Source organism: Castanea sativa, chromosome 2, assembly GCF_040712315.1.
Source record: "Castanea sativa cultivar Marrone di Chiusa Pesio chromosome 2, ASM4071231v1".
Classification (NCBI taxonomy): Eukaryota; Viridiplantae; Streptophyta; class Magnoliopsida; order Fagales; family Fagaceae; genus Castanea; species Castanea sativa.
Window position 1 is genome coordinate 42,362,672 of NC_134014.1, and position 15,085 is coordinate 42,377,756.

A 15,085-nucleotide genomic window follows, 5' to 3' on the forward strand; every position below is an offset into this window, starting at 1 on the left:
ATGCAAAATCTTAATAAATATTGAAGGAGATGGAAAAGAGAGGATGTAATGTGTTTTTCTCTAAATAAAGGTTTTCTCTTTTCTTACACTCAATGAGGCTTCTCTTGGATGTCTATATGATTTCTAGGGTTTGCTTAAACCCTTATTAGAAGCCCTTGCCATGCCTTAAAGATGTATGTGTGTGTGTTGGTAGAAATACATTGGCCAAGATCAGTCTAGGAAGCAAAGTACATAAATCGTGCAATTCGCAACTTGGATGCTCCCTAAGGTCGCATGGGGGTCACAAAGTGCACAATCAGCACTCTCATCCAAACTGCCTGTCACGTGGATCTTATGGGCTAGTTAGGTCGCCTTAAGGTCATGAGATCTTTATCCATGCAACTTTTCAAATGTGAGAGAGAAGTTTAAGTAAGGACTCACATCCTTTAGATCATTTTCTAGGGTACTCTATTAATAGATTTCCTTAAATTCTAATCACACTTTAATGATTTAATAGTCTAGATTCTGTTATGTCAACATTCCACTAACAATGTCCTTAAAATAATAAACAATGTTACAAACAAAACAATTAAAATTATTGTTAGTGTGAAATGCTAAAATGACAAAATCTAGACCATTAAATCATTAAAAAATTGTTAAGATTTAAAGAAATTTATTTGGTAAAGTATTTTAGAAAATGTAGACCATCCAAATCTCTTAAGTAAATCATTCCAAATTACAATTTAGTACCGCAAAGATACATTAAAATGAAAACAAAATTCAAATAAATTTGTTACTGAATAGAGACAACAAAAAGTTTTCAAGGAATTAAACAAACTATTTTTTCTTTTTTTCCCTTAATCTTAAATTCAAATAAAAAGTTTTATTTTTCCCTTTTGGTGGAAACTAAAGGAAAATGTTTACTGAAGAAAGAGAAGTTTATAAATAGATTCTCAACAACTTCGCAAAGCTCAGGATTTGTTTGGGTTCTTTCGTTGCGCCTCTAAAGTATGGTACACAATGATTCTATTCGTTTATTTCAAGGGTTTAATTTTAACTTCAATTTTTATTCTTCTTGCAAAATAATTGATATCAAAATACTTGAAAATACATTATGCTACCATACCCTCGAAAAATAGAAGGTAGCATAGCATTGAGTTCCTATCTTTTTTTCACGGTAAAATGGTTAATTTCAAAAACGAGGAAAACAGGGTAAACATGCAAAACAATTTGTAGGACCGCAATCTTGGCCTGTTTCCGCATTCGTCATGCATTGATTGGGCTACACGTACAGCTATAGATCCCAATGATTTCTAGTGCAATGTACACATGCGCGAAGTGGTTCGTTCAACTCAAGCGGTCCAAACAAATACGATTACGGAAAGTTTCCAGACAAATAATAGTGCTTCGATCACAGCATTCTCTTTCACTGATTAAAACAAAACATTTTCCGAGGTTCCGTTTGAGTTGGTGGTACCTATGGGCATACCAAATATACTGTAGAGCATGAAACAATGATTAACATATGTGAGTCTTCTTTTTCATTTCTCAAAAAAAAAAACAAAAAAAACAAAACTTATAGCATTTGTATAAGTTTGTGCAAAAATTCATGTTTATTTTAATATAAGAGTTTACTTTCTTATTTTACACAACCATTTTTAAAAAACACTCCTGTCAAATTATTTATTTTACATTGTATTTCATTAAAATATTATTATTTTTAATTATTTTCTTTCTTCACACATATAACTATTATTCACTATCTTCCTTCACCTTTAGAATACGTAAAGAAAAAATAAAAATCTATATGCAAAATGAACAGTTCTAGTGTAAATTTACACTGTTATTGTAGTAACTTTGCAAATTTACAAATTTTTAGCTTGATTGGTGTGGGTGATTTTAGGACTTGAATGTGTAAAATTAAGCACTAAACTTTTTTTCTATTTTACCTTGACTAATGCAAATGCTTGTAACTACTGTTAATTATTTTCATTTGGGTCTAATGATATTACTCTTTTTACCCATCATTAGTAATTTATTGTTACCTAAACTTTATTGTGTTGCGAACATGTTGTGCCCTAACTTTACTCAACAAATACAACCGTGTACAACATGTAGTACTTGTTAATGTTAGTGCCCCAAACGAATTTGTCCTCTTTTTCTTAATAATCTAAAAAGTCTTGTGGCGTCTGACTGGTAAAAGATTCACCACTTAAATTGTGTTGGCAAGATGTCTTCCACAATCCACATGCGTTGCTGTTGGGCTGTCCTAAAGATTTTTTTTTCTTCAGTTTGTGTACGTGCTGACGAACATTTATAAAGTTGAATAAAACTTAATTGCAGTTCTTTTAAGTTTTGTAATTTAAATTCTTTAATCAAATTCAACATGGTACATTTGGAAGCCGTAACTACTACACAAAATGAACTGTAAAAATTAAAGTTTGTTCGAAAGAGTTTGTTGTTAAGTTACAGAAATTCATTTCCACAAGTTACAATATTATAATCACTAACTTGAAAGATCATGACTTGTCAATTGAATTAGCAACTTAATTATTAATTATAAGGTTATTATATATATATATATATATTTTTTTTTTTTGTAAGAATAAGCGCACTAGATTTTTTTCAATTATTTTATTTATTTGTATTTATGTTGCTTAATACACACACCAAGAGTCATGTCATCTTTCAATGGAGAACAAGTTTATTGAAAAGGCAGACCTACTTTCTTCGATATTGCAACACTAGATTCACAATTGTGCCTAATGTTGCAACTCATCTTTCACTAGTTGCAGCCTGTACTTTTGCTGTCTTTGCCACACACGCATGTACACTTTAGTTAACTGGTAATCTTTCTCTTCGTGATTAATGTACCATACCGCTCATAAAGCAACTGATACATGGACAAGACTCAAGACATTATCATTATCAACTTTATTGAGTTTTCTTCATTTTACCATTTATCAAGATATTACTATTATCCGCGCTCATGTCTAACAATCTTTTTATATTACTTAGACTTTCTAGTTTAGTTTTCTTTTTTTTGTATCCAAATCAATTTTATTATTTTTTGACATATTGTTAATGGTCTGATGTTGGAAGCATTCAGATACAAGGCCTCTTTTCTCTTTTTTAGCAATACCACCCTGATAGAATTATGATTAAATAATTAAAATTTATAATTTCTTAATAGTTTAAGTTTTTGAGACAATTCGTAATTTATCATGATATCAAAGTTAAAAATCCTGAGTTAAATCCATGTTTTTACTTTACTTCTTATTTAAAATGTTAAAAATCTCACGTGTTGGACTCAACTTATTAATAGGGATTTGTTTTTTCAGAAAAATAAATAGAATTTTAACTTGTAGCGTCCATTTCATTATAATTGCTCTTTGTTAAGGAGGAGTGTTAGAATTATGACTAAATGATTAAACTCACAATCTCTTAACAATATAAACTTTTGGAACAATTGATAATTTATCATTACACACTTGTTAAATTTCTATATGACAAGCATAGTATCTAAAATGAAGGGTACATTTGGTATATTGAATGGAGATTACGACATGAATTGTAATCTTTATTACTAGAAATAAAATGTGTTTTAATTTAATAACTAAACATATTCATAAGTTTGGTTGTGAGTTATAACATTAAAATAAAATTTAAGATTTATTTTAGAAAATATTTTACCCATACAATTATATCTCCTTAAAAAAATTTATTTTTAAAATTTAAGAGAGATATATGTTATTTTTTATGATTTTTTATTTTTATAATTGTTAGATGTATATGGAAAGTTTTTTTATTTGGAAATTTATTAAATTTTGAAATTATTTCACTTACTGAAAAATAGTTAATACAACCATTTTACTGGTTTCTCAAAAAAAAAAAACCATTTTACTGAAGAATAGTTATTCTTAAGAAATAACAATTCCTTATAATAAAAATATAACCAAACTAAAAAAAATAGTTAAACTATAGGACAACTATTACATTACAGTGTCTATTACCATCTATCAAACATACCCTAACAGTTGAGAAAATACATGATATATACTCTACACCGACTTGCCGACTAGTTTGCAGAGATAGATTGGGTACGTGTTAAAGAAGATGAAAAATAAGGAGATGAACATAAGGGAACACAATATCTTTAAGAATTTCCACAAAGAGATTCTGTGAATGATGCTCATTTCTACTACAGCAGCTTTGCTTAGAAAGATGTTGACATGCTGCGGGAAATTATTGAATGAATATAATTTTAATTTAAAAAAAAAAAAAAACTTGCTGATGATAATTTTAAATAAGCAGATAGGACTAGGAGTACAAGACATATTGTCCCTGAAGGGTCAAACTCGTTCATTAAAAAAAAAAAAAAAAGAAGAAGAAGACATCTTATTATCTACTTCATAAAACAATTAAATTCAATTTGCAGATTGATCATTGATTTCCAAATATATAAACGCCTTAAAGATTAAACGAAATACCGCCATTCAACCACATTGACATTCTGTTGCTGTATCATATTTGAAGGAAAAGTCAAGCCTATGCATACATGCTCCATAAGAGGATCAAGTCTAATGAATTGGCATAAAAATTCTCTAGTTAATCAGAATGTAGACCATGAGATTTTAAGCGTGAAGCATGAATAGTACTACTAATAATTACTTTTGAGTTGTGAGTCAAAGTAAATTATAAGCTTTTTGACAGAATTTGAGGCCTAGATTGAAGATGTGGCTCATGCCTATGTATGTGAATGCATGGATAAGAATTGGATTTAGTACTTCTATAACTTGAAGGGTTGCGATGTGAACATGTAACAAATCACATTTGCAATGGTTCCCGTGCACGGCATATCAGACCCAAGTCAGTTTCGTGCATGCATCTAGAAAAGACGAAAATAAAAGCCATATCTCTCTCTCTCTCTCTCTCTCTCTCTCTCTCTCTCTCTATCATTCAAGGAGGTCCACGACTGCAACGATCATTACTTACCCTACACTGCCCAGAAAAGTTATCCCTCTTTTTATTTTTTGGTGAAAAATACCTCAAGTTTGAAGCACTGTATTATCTTCTTCTTCCTAATCTTGTTAATAGTTAAGCATGCACTTCAGCACTTGTAAGTTTTTATTTAATTATTTAAGGGAGCAGGAGTAGAAGGATAAGGCCTTTTTAGATCACTCAATGTTTTTCCTCTTTTACTTAGTATTCATATTTCCTAGCCGTCGTGTACCATGCCTCAATGCTCTTGCATATTTCATGCTAATCGATCCTCCTACTAATTAATCATGGATTTCAATTTTAATGTGCATGGTTGTCATTGATATCTTGAAACTAAAAGAATCTTGTGCTGATACATGTGGGTCCGTTTGTTCTCTTCAAATGCACTGATAACTAGACAATTCTGTGGAGTACAAATATAATGTTTTGCAGTTTTCTTTACTAAATCATACTAAAAGTTTATTAAACCCTTCTTTAATCAGTTGACTTGACTCCATATATAGACTCTAATTAAGAACTGGTGAGGCTAAGCACAACATAAAAGACTAGGAGGAGACTCTCTCTCTCTATTTAATTTTTGGCCAGATTCCCATGTAAAATGAGAAACAAACTTTCATGTATTTTGTAGGAGCAAAATTTCCCTTCTCTCAGATCCCTTCACATGCATGTGTGGCTTCCCATCTCTATTTCTCATTTTAGTAAAGGGTATCTTATTCATTCATTAAAAAAAGGAAACAAAAAACATAAAGTCAAGACGAAGCACAAGAAACTATTCTGAATATTACGAAGTGCTAGTCTATGCCTCACAGTATACCGACATGGAACGTAAATCATGTCATAGAAAAATCCATGTAAAGGGCCAGATCATAGGTGACAAGTTTGTTCGGCATGCAGGGCAGCCTACTATAGCTTTCAAAACCATCTCACTTCTTAAAACGTTTTGTGTAGCCCTTTGCCATAAACATTAAAACAAATGAGGTTCAATATAGCTGTCTGTATAGCCACGTTAGGCTGGTTGAAACGACCATGGTAGTCATTGCATCTTTGTTTTGGTAGCGAATGTTGGTCAAGACCTCTGAACTCTTTACTATCCAATGTCACATGGCTGTTGTAAGCGATCATTGTAGGCTTATATTCGATTCTAACCTGTGGTCAAAGGCATATAATTAACAATTTGATCTAAGTTCTTAACCTCACATGACTGTTATAGGATACCATCATAGCTAGGTTAATTGATTCCATATCTCTTTGACCATTTAATTACCTGCTGCCCTACTAGTGGTCGAAATTTGCACATGTTGGGTAAGTGCTTCAGCCGCTCAGCTTTTACTTTTTCCCGTATTCTTTTGTTTCTGCTTCATTCTTCAATGATTTTAATAAACTAATAATAGAAGAGCAACATGAACATGAAGTAAATTAAGCCTTCAAAATGCTGAAACCTATAAAATAATGAATATAAATATTGGTAAGTGTTAGCCAATTAATGTAAATGTTACATTGGGCTTTCAAAATGCTGAACCTATAATATATATATATATAGAGAGAGAGAGAGAGAGAGAGAGAGAGAGAGAGAGAGAGAGAGAGAGAGAGAGAGAATATATATATATATATATGTGTGTGTGTGTGTAGAGAGAGAGAGAGAGTTGGGTTCAAGTTACACATGGTGTAACATCGCAATGTTACACCACTCAATAACTTAATTGTTATTTAATTAATATTTTAAAAAATCAATCGTTGAATTATATGTTTTATATGTTTTTAACATGCATGTCAATTTTCATATCAATCGGATACTATTTACCATTTTATCCATAAACTCATATTTTATGCATTATTTTAAACTAAAAAAATTTGAATTTTAACAATTGATTGATGACATGGATATTAATTTTTAATCACCTTGAAATTTTGCAAGTATAAAGAATATACAAAAATAATGTAATCTGACGATGAATTTGTCAATATTTGCATCCAATTAAAAATATTGAATAGTGTAATATTGCTTAGAGTTACACCAGGTGTAACTTGAACCCAACTTATATATATATATATATATATATATATATATAGAGATGAAAAGAGTGGTGCTATCATATTAGTCTTTATGTTGCAATGGAATTTTTTTTTTCTTTGAGAAAAAGGTAAGAAACAAACAGGATTTTCTAGATGCGCTTTATTCTTTTCTTTTCTTTTTTGAAAGCCCTAATAAAATTTTTAAATAACATAATTTTTATGTGCAAAATTTTATTACAAATTTAGTTATAGTTAATGGCTACATCTTTTACTAAAAAAAATTAACATGATTACATTTTTTATAACATAATTGTTGGATTACACGTTCTTTATGTTTTTAACATGTATGTTAAATTTTGTATCAATCAAATATTATTTTCTATTTGATCCATAAACTTATTTTTATGCATTATTTTAGATTAAAAAAACTTAAAATTTAAATATTTGATTAATGACATAATTATTGATCTTTTATCTTCTACAAATTTTACAAGTATGAAGAATATAAAAGAAAAAATATAATCCAATTCTGGATTTATTAAAATTTACATCCGATAAAAAAATATTGAGTGGAATTATATTCATTAGTTACAATCAAGTTCGTAGCAAAACTTTGTCCTAATTTTATTTATCCATTAACTTAGTAACAAACTTAGTTACATTAACATTCAATATGTTCCTATATATAATCTCACAAAATCCACATGGATAAATACTTCTTTTTAATTTTTTACAAGATATTGCCAATCTATGATTTTTTTTTTTTTTTTTTGCTTCAAGAATTAGATATCTCCACCTAGCATTGGTTGCATAATTAAAAACTCTTCTTAAAACATTGCAGGATAGTTCTCCTTTTCATTTATTTTTGTTAAATATCTATTTAGGTATATATATTAAAGAATTGTTAAGGTATAAGTGCACTTTTGCCCCTTAACATTCGAGGTTATCTTCATTTTAGCCGACAAGAAAGAAGGGTGAGGTTTTATTGTAAAGAATGGTTTTGATATAGCAGAAACATGAAAACGATGGACGGAGACGACCACAAAGCAATAGTGATTGATCATGGGAGAGAGAAGAGAGGAAGATCACACAAGAAGGAAAGGAATTGGTTTTTTTTTTTTTTTTAATGAAAAGAGATATGACAGATACGATAATTTCATTACTTCAGCATGGAACATGCATTAGCAAATGTTAATAAGCTAGGATAATAGTTGACTATTTAATTAAAATAAGTTAAGATGACAGTTGAGTAGTTATAGTGCTTAATTATATTTAGTTTATTATAAACATTGTTAGTGCAAAATTAAGTCGGTGTATTTTCAATTCATTTCTTTATTGACCGAATCTGATCCAACTCATTTTGATCAAAATCATGATAAGATAAATCCGTGCGTTTGGATGCAAGATTTTATTGGATTTAGATTTGGGCTTTTTTTGGGTTACAAACCCGATTTTTGATGCCATTCTAGGAATGGTGAATTACCCAATTGGGTATGTCTAGACGATATGGGTTTCTGATTCTCCTGAGGCCTAACTGTATGTTAATTGCTTCTTTTCTTAATGGGTCATAGAAGCGAACTCTGTTGTTGGTCGTAAGGTTGAACTGGGTGCGGATCCTGGCTGGACCGAGGCCCCTTGTAAAACCCTTGACCCAAATGTGAAGTCTTCCTCTTTCTTTTTTTTAATAATTCGATGGTTAGGATAGGGGTTTTGAACTCTATATGGCTTCATTTCTTCTTTACTCTTTTTTCTTTTTCTTTTCTTTTTTTTTTCCCTCTTTTTGAGTAGCTAATTTTTGGACTCAAACCTTCAATCTGTTACTTTTGGTAGAAGACATTTATCATTACACCAAGACCCGAGCTCGATATAATAATTCGAGTATTTTGTTTTCTAACATCTTCTTTATCTTGTTCTTTTTTCTTTTAATTAATATTGTTGATATTATTCCTTCACTCAGTAGATCATTGGAAATTTTGTGCATTTTCTATAAGTTATGAGAGTAGTAAATGCAAATTTTGTGCATTTTCTAGAAATTATGAGAGTATTAAATGCGCTAATAAATCTCTATTCTCATCAGTATCATTAATGCATTATCATCATAGCATGAATCAATCAACAAAATGCGAGTTATATAACGAAATGTGTAATAACAAACAATTGAACTGAGTTTAATTTATTAGCGACATATGATTCTATTATAATTTTTAACAAGTAGTTAGTTGTCTCATATGATTTAAAAGGCATAAAGAGAAATTTTCCTCCCTTTTTTTTGTTTGTTTTTTTTTTTTAGTAATCCAATAGTTAGAAAATAAGAAATTTAAAGTCTGTTTGGTTTCGGCACATGTTTATCCAAGTTTTCTTTTCATTCACATCACCCATAACTAAACAAAATGAGTGATGGGTGAGTGAAAATGAAAACAATATTGTAAATTCACACTCACTGTCTGTGTATTGTCTAATCCTTGCTAGCTCACATTGACTACACCCAACGACTGTCTCTCCAAACGCTTTTTTCTTTTATTTTTAGTTTTGTTTCTTTCTTATCTCACTGTCTTCTCTTCCTACATCCCTCTTGCATTCCAAGAATTGAAGATTGAGCCCCTCTACCATGGAGGTCTGGTTCATCTTTTTCTTTCTCAGTCTCGGCCTTCAAGTTGCTTAACTCTCCTCTCCTTCTTCATTTTTTTCTTCTACCCAGATCTCTCTCCTCAATGAACCTCCACTGCTCCTCTACAAACCGTCAGTCGCCGCTACCACAAGCCACCACCACGATCGTTCTCTCTCTCTCTCTCCTTTGCCAGATCGGTTCATATCTCTCTCCTCAATTTCGTAATTTCGTGATGTTGGGTCTCCGATATAAGGATTCCTGAGTTTGGGTTTGGGTTCAAATTTGGGTTTTCTATGCATTTTTATGTTGGTAGGTTTGGATTTTTGGTTGTGGTTGTATATGAGGCTTGGGCTGTGATGGAGGTGGGATTGTATGGTTGGATTTTGTGTAGCCATTGGGATTGTCGTTGGTGATGGAGTTGGGTTTGGGTGTGAGTTTCATCTTCTTCATGTAAAGTCACGCGGATAAGGAAAGAAGACCGTTGAAAAAATCTGACCCGTGGGCTCCACATGTTTGGAGTTAGAGTTGAGTTTTTGTGATTAAAAATTTGTACCCAAACGAATTGTAAAGTGAATTAAGGTAAAAATAGAGAAGATATATGAGATATAAGTTTTACATTTGAGTTTTTCAAATAGATAAGTTTAAACATTTGAGTTATAAGAATCTAGTGATGAGAACTGAGTAAACAACCCTTTAAACTTCAGAATAAGAGATACACAGAGTTGCAAGACTATTGCTCCTTAGTCAATACACCTAAAGTTAATATATTTACTTTATTTGATGGATCAACATATGCAACAACATATTACATGGTTGAAATTTATAATGAAAGATAACATATAGTGAGATAAAACCAGAGGGATAATGTATCAAAGCCGAAGATTTAAATCAAGCTTATTTACTTCCGATGATAGCTTTGGCAACTTGTCCATGCGAAAGCTTCCTGGCCAAGTCAAATCCATTGCTTCTTCTGCCATGAAGGGTGTCCAAGTCGTCCCAAATCCTGTGTTAGCTTCACTAAATCGCGCTACCGTGGAAGACCCTTCTGTACTATGCTTGCGCACAAGCGAGTGAGGCTGCACACCGAGTGATCGTGTCGTTAAGGAATTGAAAGGACACCCCATTGTTGTCATCATCGTCTTGTGAGACTGAAATCTTTTGGCAGCTCCTCTCTCTCTTTTGTGTGCGTTTTGGTGACCACCCAGGGCTTGTGAACTGAAAAACTTCCTCATGCAAAAGTTGCATGAGAAAACCTTGTTACTGGCAGGTTTTGAATGGGAATCAGAATGTCCAACTGTTAAGGACTCATTTCTGTTGAGGCCTAAACTCAACCATTCTCCCAAGTTATCATCTCCAGCAGTTACTTCATCGTTGTCACTTGTTTTGGACTCAGTATCTTGGTTGTTATTTTGTACCTTGTCTGCTTCTTCCTCTCTCTGTAAAGTCATAGCAGCAACGAAGTCTTCAATCTAATTGGAAGATTAATGGAGAAATTTATGGTACAGAGGCTTGAATAAGTGGGGCTCTTGCTCTTAAATAGGGATAATCCAAGGTGGAAGTTAATGGCAAATAAGAGAGGTATCTAAAAAGGGAGTGGCAATGGATTATTGAGCTTCATCCTCAATTATCTCTGGTGCTCGCAGCTGCCGGTGATGCTTAATTATTGTGGGGCCAACGCTTGTGTCATCTAATGGTGTTGGCCACATCAAACTTAGGATTCCCTTTCATCTTTTTCTTCAACTCTGTCGTAGCATCAACTACATGATTCTATTTAACTTGATATATAACAGCAGCTTAACTGTTGACAATGCCATTTATATTCATAAATAATTTAGTATCCTTGTCGTTTCTTACCACCCTACTCCCTCTCACAAAAAAAAAAAATAGTAATAATTAAAAAAAAAAAACTTATATAGTTTAATTGTTATAAAATGAAGATTTGACCCCTAAACATCTCCCAATGAAGTTCTAATTAATGTAATTAATGTGGATTGGAGCAAATACAAACAACGTAAATGTAACAAATACGTCTCCATCTAAATTCTAATGGACTCGCTTAATTTGCATGTCTTGTAAATTGGATAGGATACAAAATGATACAGCTTGATTGGATTGGTCTAACGTAGTGGGTTTGGATTTATTTTTCAAGGGAGGTGGAGGGGACTTTAAGTCTACTATTTCACATGTGTATAATATAGTGGATGTAAAAAAGTGTGAAATAATATCTAGTTTTTTTTTTTGTTATTTTATTAGCTTATTTTCTCATATACAACTATTTAAAATTTTTTTTTTAAAGTCACTTACTTTTAACAAATAAACTATAAGGATAAAAAATATATATAATAATAATAATAAAACCCTAGTCTAAACACACTAACATATGCTTTGTATCTTATATACCCTATTTTATAGCCCCCAAGTTGCTCCGCAATAAAACAATGGACCACTCAGTGGAGGTGTTATACACTGATGCTCATAAGTATGAGCATCATGCTAGTTTTGGTAAAGGTTAGGTTTATTTGTTTGGGCATTGATTCTAGCACACTCTTTATTATACAGTGTTCATATAAATCATTACTTTTGTGTTTCAATTGTGGATAATGATGTTAGTTTTGGCAAGGGTAAGGTTTATTTATTTGGGTACTGATTATCACACTCTTTATTGTATATTATTTGTACACATCATCCATTTTTTGTTTTAAATGTAGACATCTTGCAAGCAATTATAAACATTATAGCCCCCAAGTTGCTCCGCAATAAAACAATGGACCACTCAATGGAGGTGTTAACACTTATGCTCATAACTATGAGCAGCATGCTAGTTTTGGTAAAGGTTAGGTTTATTTGTTTGGGCATTGATTCTAGCCCACTCTTTATTATATAGTGTTCATATAAATCATTAATTTTATGTTTCAATTGTGGATAATGATGTTAGTTTTGGCAAGGGTTAGGTTTATTTATTTGGGTACTGATTATCACACTTTTTATTATACATTATTTGTACACGTCATCTATTTTTTGTTTTAAATGTAGACATCGTGCAGGCAATTATGAACATTATGTGTACAAAGTAGGAGTGTCCACAAGTTAGTCCAAGATTAGTGCCCGACTTGAATTAATCAGGTGGAGAAAACTGCAACCCATTGTCGACTAACAAGGTGCAATGGATCTGACGAATCGAGCTCTCCACAGGTAGTGGGCGGATTGGTCGTCACTAGCAATGGACGACAGCAAAGAAAGACGATAAAATGCTTAGAACAAAAAAGATCAAGTGAGATCTAGCCAGATTCGTTGGAGATCTCACTGAATCTAGAAGATCTTGCTAGAATTTAATTTCCTTGTCAATAGGATAGGGTGGGTTGGGTTTTGGAGGAGGTAACCTATCACTCGACTTGCTGTCATTGGATGTTGAAGGCAGAGATCCACCTTCGAAAGCTATATCAATCGAATCGGATCAAGTCTAGTCGAATTGCTTAGGTGAGTCGGGTCCGGCGGGGCTATGGACACCCCTAGTATAGAGTGCAAATCAATGAGTGTAAGAGAATAATTACTATACTTGCTTAAAGCCATAACGGCCACGTTGTTTCTATTCTTGTCTATCCACCAAGCAAAAAAGAGAAAACATTATTAAGTATCCAAACGCTTATTAGTACAGTTTGTATAACTTACGGGTCATTGGGATATTGTTAGCAGATGATGCGGTTCAAATCCTATAGTCTCATAAAAAAAGAATAATTACAATGGATAGGCAAATTCTCTTTTAGCACCATCTTGCCTCCTTCACTCATGTTACTTCTATGTCTTATGCCAAACCAAAGTTGCAGCCACTAAAGATTGTGCATATATCGTAATCAAAAGAAACGCCTTTCTTTACAATAAGTAGCATATGACAAGAAATAAAGACAGTGGAGTGAGGGGGATGCTATTATATATTTAATGTTAATAAAATCTGATGGAATTCATACTATATTTTGAGGGAATTCGGGGGGCCAAGTTATTGACAATAATGCTGAAAAAAGGTATGCAATGAAGATGGGTTGTCAATTGTTTTTAGTTGGCTTTCTCTTTAACAAGAGGATCTTTGTGGGTGCCTTCAACTAGTGGGCTATCCATATGTACAGGATTAGAAGCGCATTGAGAACCACTTGTGCTTATTCTGAGAAATCAGAATATTGGTGTTCAAAAAAAAAAAAAAAAAAAGGTTTCCCCACATATAAGAGATTTGATGAAGGCAACTGTGATGCAGAAGCTTCATTAATGAATAAAGATAAAATGGCTGTGTCGTTGGATTGAGGTCAAAGTCTGTTCGATCCCTATTTTCGGTTTTGTGTTTTCATAAACTGTTTTCTCTGTGTTTAGAGAAATTGTTCTCAAAAACAGTTTTCAATATTTTTCCACCCTGAAAGCTTGTTTGACATTTGTTTTCTCTTAAATTTTTTTTTTTTAATTCTCAGTCATTTTTTTCATAAAGAAAAATATATAATAACAACAACAACAACAATATTTATAATATTGTTATTATTATCATTATTATTATTATTAAAAAAAGAAAAAGAAGCCTGGCCCCCTGGGTCCGAATTCTCAAAAAAAAGAAAAAAAAAAAAACAATTGCACAACATCCTCCACTAGCCAATCCCTCCATCACACCTAAATCGCCATTTGCAAAACACAATTATCAAAACTAAACAAAAAATCCAATCCTATAGCCTGTGTGCGCACACACAGAGAGAAAGAGATTGGTTCATTGTTGGAATCGTGGTTGGTCTCGAACTGCTGCCGCCAATTGGTGGTTCAGAACAGCGTGCCCTTAGCCACATTTGGGGAGAGAGAGAGAGAGAGAACTTTGCTTTTTTTGTTGTTGTTTAAGTTGATTTTAGTACAAAAATGCCACTAACAACATAAAATCAAGAACAAAAAACACCCCAAAGGTGTTTTTAGAAAACTATTCATAGTTTAAAACAATTTTCTGAAATTGATTTTTTTTTTAAATAGTCATTAAGCACAAACACATTTGGTGGGCTCCATTTTTTTTATTTGTTTTTGACAATAGAATATTGTTTTAAAGGTAGGTTATCAAAAATCCTCTCGACTTGTCATATCGATTGGTATTTCAAACAAGCCAAAAATAGTAAGAACGAATGAAAACAAAAATTAATAATAGATAGTTGTATTGGTGAAGGGAGGGGGGGCCATGGCCCCCGACCTTCTAAAATCTTCTCTCTCCCTCTTACTTTTCTATTAAGAAATGGAAAATATACTTTATCATACTTAAATATACTTCCAATTACACTTTACACTTTAAACTTTTTGAATGCATGTTCTGTATTTTAAATTGTGATCCTTGTTATACTTTGCACCCCGACATCAAGTTTCCTATTAATTTGGATGGAAAAATATGACACCACGTAAAAAGACCTAATTTTTCTTCTTCTCAATCCCCTTAAAAACAAAGGAGAACTTACACTTTATCACCCTACGCTACAC

General features: G+C 32.1%; 1 protein-coding gene across 1 annotated transcript; it reads right to left on the bottom strand.

The window, feature by feature from the left end:
- Positions 1-10,352: 10,352 nt before the first annotated feature.
- On the bottom strand, positions 10,353-11,292 carry LOC142626159 (zinc finger protein 7-like). The gene has a single exon (XM_075799947.1). It carries the CDS (start codon positions 11,047-11,049, stop codon positions 10,471-10,473), a length of 579 nt encoding a protein of 192 aa, XP_075656062.1. The 5' UTR covers positions 11,050-11,292; the 3' UTR covers positions 10,353-10,470.
- Positions 11,293-15,085: the final 3,793 nt, after the last annotated feature.